Source organism: Passer montanus, unplaced genomic scaffold, assembly GCF_014805655.1.
Source record: "Passer montanus isolate IOZ18808 unplaced genomic scaffold, ASM1480565v1 scaffold339, whole genome shotgun sequence".
Taxonomy (NCBI): Eukaryota; Metazoa; Chordata; class Aves; order Passeriformes; family Passeridae; genus Passer; species Passer montanus.
Window position 1 is genome coordinate 46,987 of NW_024368141.1, and position 4,874 is coordinate 51,860.

The window sequence follows — 4,874 nt, forward strand, 5'->3', positions numbered from 1 at the left end:
TCACCCCCCCAAAGGACCCCCCGATGTCCGTCCAGCCCCAGATCGCCGGACTGGCCTTTAACCCCGGCATAGTAAGGACCGAGCCCAGCCCGGCCCGGGCTGCGGGGCCGCGGGGAGCCCCGGGAACGCCGGGGCCGCGTCCCTGCCTCAGTTTCCCCCGGCAGGATTCCAGCCCCCGTGTTCCAGAACGAGATCCCTGCCTCAGTTTCCCCCGGGCAGGATTCCTGTTCCTGTGTCCCAGAACGGGATCCCTGCCTCAGTTTCCCCCGGCAGGATCCCAGCCCCATTTCCCAGAACGGGATCCCTGCCTCAGTTTCCCCCGGCAGGATTCCAGCCCCCGTGTCCCAGAATGAGATCCCTGCCTCAGTTTCCCTGTGTAAGATCCCAGCCTCAGTTTCCTCAGCAGGATCCCTGCCTCAGTTTCCCCAGGGAGGATTCCAGCCCCTGTGTCGCAGAACAGGATCCCAGCCTCAGTTTCCCCACACAGGACCCTAGCCCCATTTCTCAGAACAAGATCCCTGCCTCAGTTTTCCCAGGCAAGATCCCTGCCTCAGTTTCCCCGGGCAGGATCCCACTCTCTGTTTCCACATGGCAAATTGTGACCTCAGTATCCCTAGAGAGGATCCCTGCCTCAGTTTCCCAGGATAAGATCCCAGTTTGTTTCCCAGGTGGGATTCCTGCCTCAGTTTCCCCAGGGAGGATTCCTGCCCCCATGTCCCAGAACAGGATCCCTGCCTCAGTCTCCCAGGAGAAGATCCCAGTCCGTTTCCCAGCTGGGATCACTGCCTCAGTTTCCCCAGGCAACATTCGATCTTCAGTTTCCCTGTGCACAATCCCAGCCTGGTCTTATGTACAAGATCCCTGCCTCAGTTTCCCCAGACACAATCCCTGCCTCAGTTTCCCCAGTGCAAAATCTGCGCCTCAGTTTCTTGGGACAAGATCCCTGCCTCAGTTTCCCTGAACTCAATCCCTGCCTCAATTTCCTTGACCAAGATCCCTGCCTCAGTTTCCTTGGGCAAGATCTGAGCCTCAGTTTCCCCGGGCAGGATTCCGGCCTCAGTTTCCCTGAACACAATTCCAGCCTCAGTTTCCCCAGACAGAATCTCTGCCTCAATTTCCCCAAACACAATTCCAGCCTCAGTTTCCCCGAACTCAATCCCTGCCTCAGTTTCCCTGAACTCAATCCCTGCCTCAGTTTCCCTGAACTCAATCCCTGCCTCAGTTTCCCCACCCCAAGAAGCTGCAGCTCTGCTTTGGGCAGCTCCCAGGGGATGGATTTACGGATTTTGGGATTTATGGATTTATGGATTTGGGATTTAGGGACCCCCAGGGACTCCAGTGGCCGCTGGGAGGGGGGAGGACCCCAGGGGGTGCCGCCCCCCCTCTGTCCCAGCTCTGACCCCGTTTCCACCCCGCAGCTCACGGCGGCTCTGGGGGCGCAGCCGCAGATCCTGGGGTCCCTCAGTGCCCCCCCCGTGATCGCCGCCCCCCTCCCCAGCGTCCAGGGCATCCCGGGGCAGCTCCTGACCAGCACCCAGGGCCAGGTACCGCGGGGGTCCCCTGTCCCCCCCCCCGGGGCTGTGTCACCTGGGGAGGGGTCCCGGCAGCTCCCGGGGCTGTGCCCCCCCCGGGGCCGGTGTTTCGGGGTCCCCCAGCGCTGTGTGCCCCCTCCCCAGGTGATCGGGACCCTGCCGTGGGTCGTGGCCCCCCCCGGGGTGGCGGCGGCCGCCCCCGCGCCCAGCCTGCAGGTGACCCCGGTGACCCCGCAGCTGCTGCTCAACGCGCAGGGCCAGGTGATCGCCACGCTGGCCACCGGGGCCGCGCTGGCCGCGGGGGGACCCGCGCTGGCCACCGCCGCCCCCCCCGCGCCGCCCCCCGGCAAGAAAAACGGGCCGGCCCCAAGTCACGCTGAGACCCCGCGAGCCACCCTGAGACCCCCAAGTCGCCCTGAATCACCCTGAGCCCCCCAAGTCCTCCTGAGCCCCCCAAGAGCAAGGGGAGCCTCTGCACCCCGAGACCCCTGAGCCCCCCAAGCCCCCCTCCAGGCTGGGGGATGGGGGGGTCAGGTGTGGCAAAGGGCGGCAGCGACCCAGCCAAGGGGATTGGGGTGTGGGGGAGCAGCTCTGGGACCCCCCCGGGTGCCTTTGGGACCCCCCAGGTGCCTTCGTGACCCCCTGTGTGGCTTTGGGACCCCCCATGTGCCTTTGGGACCCCCCGGGTGCCTTTGGGACCCTCCCTCTTCCTTTGGGACACCCCATGTTCCTTTGGGACCCCCCGTGTGCCTTCGTGACCCCCTGTGTGCCTTTGGGACCCCCCGTGTAGCTTTGGGACCCCCTGTGTGCCTTTGGGACCCCCCGGGTGACTTTGGGACCCCCCGGGTGCCTTTGGGACCCCCTGTGTGGCTTTGAGACCCCCTGTGTGGCTTTGGGATCCTCCCTGAGACTTTGGGAGCCCCGTGTCCCTTTGGAACCCCTCGTGTTCCTTTGGGACCCCCCATGTGCCTGTGGGACCCCCTGTGTGGCTGTAGGACCCTCCCTGTGCCTTTGGGACCCCCCATGTGCCTTTGGGACCCTCCCATATAGCTTTGGGACACTCTCTGTGCTTTTGGGACCCTCTGTGTTCCTTTGGGACCCACTGTGTTCCTTTGGGACCCCCCATGAGCCACACAACTCTGGGGGAGCCAGAAGTGCCTTTGGGACTTGGCCAGGTGGCTTTGGGACCCCCTGTGTTCCTGGCACCCGGCCCTGTGGCTTTGGGAGCCCCTGAGCCCCTTTGGGCCGTGGCCAGGTGGCTTTGGGACCCCCTGTGTTCCTGGGACCCGGCCAGGTGGCTTTGGGGTCACTCCTGGCACCCGGCCCTGTGGCTTTGGGAGCCCCTGAGCCCCTTTGGGCCGTGGCCAGGTGGCTTTGGGAGCCAGCCAGGCGGGTTTAGGAGCCATGAGCACCTTGGGGACCCGGCTGTGTGGCTGTGGGGACATGAGTCCCTCTGGGTCCTGCCCCTGTGGCTTTGGGACCCCAGGAGCACCCCCAGGCCGTGCCCCCTCCTGCCCCAGCGCTGTCACCCCGTGTCCCTCCTGGTGCCACCAGCTCTCCTGGTGGGACGTGCCCCGTGGGGAGCAGAGCTGCTGGTCCCCCCAGGTCACGGCTGGGTACCCCCCAGATCACCCCGGGTCCCTCCAGGTCACCCCGGGTCCCTCCAGGTCACCCCTGGGTCCCCCCCAGGTCACCTCAGTTCCAACAGGCCCCGAGGTCCTCCCCCAGGTCCCCCCAGGTCACCCCTAGGTCCCCTCCGGGTCACCCCTGGGTCTCTGCCAGGTCCCTTCAGGCCACCCCCAAGTCTTCCCCAGGTCATCCCCAGGTCACCCAAGGTCACACCAGGCCACCAGGTTACCCCTGGTCCCCCCCAGGTCACCCCCAGGTCCCCCCCGGGTCACCCCCAAGTCTCTCCAGGTCCCCCCCAATTCCCCCCTAGGTCACTCCTATGTCACTCCTTGGGGACCCGGCTGTGTGGCTGTGGGGACACGAGTCCCTCTGGGTCCTGCCCCTGTGGCTTTGGGACCCCAGGAGCACCCCCAGGCCGTGCCCCCTCCTGCCCCAGCGCTGTCACCCCGTGTCCCTCCTGGTGCCACCAGCTCTCCTGGTGGGACGTGCCCCGTGGGGAGCAGAGCTGCGTGTCCCCCCAGGTCACGGCTGGGTACCCCCAGATCACCCCGGGTCCCCCCAGGTCACGGCTGGGTACCCCCAGATCACCCCGGGTCCCCCCAGGTCATGGCTGGGTACCCCCCAGATCACCCCGGGTCCCCCCCAGGTCATGGCTGGGTACCCCCCAGATCACCCCGGGTCCCCCCAGGTCACGGCTGGGTACCCCCCAGATCACCCCGGGTCCCCCCCAGGTCACCCCTGGGTCCCCCCCAGGTCACCTCAGTTCCAACAGGCCCCCAGGTCCTCCCCCAGGTCCCCCCAGGTCACTCCCAGGTCACCCCTGGGTCCCTGCCAGGTCCCTTCAGGCCACCCCCAAGTCTTCCCCAGGTCATCCCCAGGTCACCCAAGGTCACACCAGGCCACCAGGTTACCCCTGGTCCCTCCCAGGTCACCCCCAGGTCATCCCCGGGTCCCCCCAGACCCCCAGGTCACCCCCGGGTCACCCCCAAGTCTCTCCAGGTCCCCCCCAGTTCCCCCCTAGGTCACTCCTCTGTCACTCACAGGTCCCCCCGGGTCTGGGGGGCACTGGGAGCATTGGGAGCACTGGGAGCACTGGGGGCACTGGGAGTCACTGGGGGCACTGGGGGCACTGGGAGCACTGGGGGCACTGGGAGCATTGGGAGCACTGGGAGCACTGGGGGCACTGGGAGTCACTGGGGGCACTGGGGGTACTGGGAGTCACTGGGAGCACTGGGAGCACTGGGAGCGGGTGCTGGACTCTGGGGGCAACAGTGGGGTCTGGGGTCCCTGGGAAGGGACATGGCAGGAACTGGGATCGAGTGGGGGGAGGGATAATGGGGTCTGGGGTCCCTGGAAAGAGGGATTATGGGGTCTGGGGTCCCTGGGAGGGAGGATAATGGGGTCTGGGGTCCCCTGGTAATAATGAGGTCTGGAAATGTTTGGGAAGAGAGATATCAGAGTCTGGAATCCCTGAGAAGAGAAATAACAAAGTGTGGGAGGAGATAAGAGGGACTGTGGGAAAAAGGGATAACGGGGTCTGGGGTCCCTGGGCAGAGGAATAAGGGGAACTGGGAAGGGGGATAACAGGGACTGGGGTCCCTGGGCAGGTTCCCCTGGGCACTGCAGGCTCTGGGATCCAGGCAGTTCAGGCTCTGGCTCTGGCTCTGGGCTCTGGGGTCCCTGGCCCGGGCTCACAGCCCCCCGTGCCCCCCC

General features: G+C 66.1%; 1 protein-coding gene across 1 annotated transcript in view; it reads left to right on the forward strand.

The window, feature by feature from the left end:
- Positions 1-4,874, forward strand: part of POU6F1 (POU class 6 homeobox 1) — a 31,110-nt gene that overhangs the window by 25,107 nt on the left and 1,129 nt on the right. The window contains 3 exon segments of the mRNA XM_039715564.1: positions 1-71; positions 1,419-1,544; positions 1,677-1,902. The exon segment at positions 1-71 is cut by the window's left edge and continues 4 nt beyond it. Coding sequence (XP_039571498.1) covers positions 1-71; positions 1,419-1,544; positions 1,677-1,902 — 423 coding nt within the window.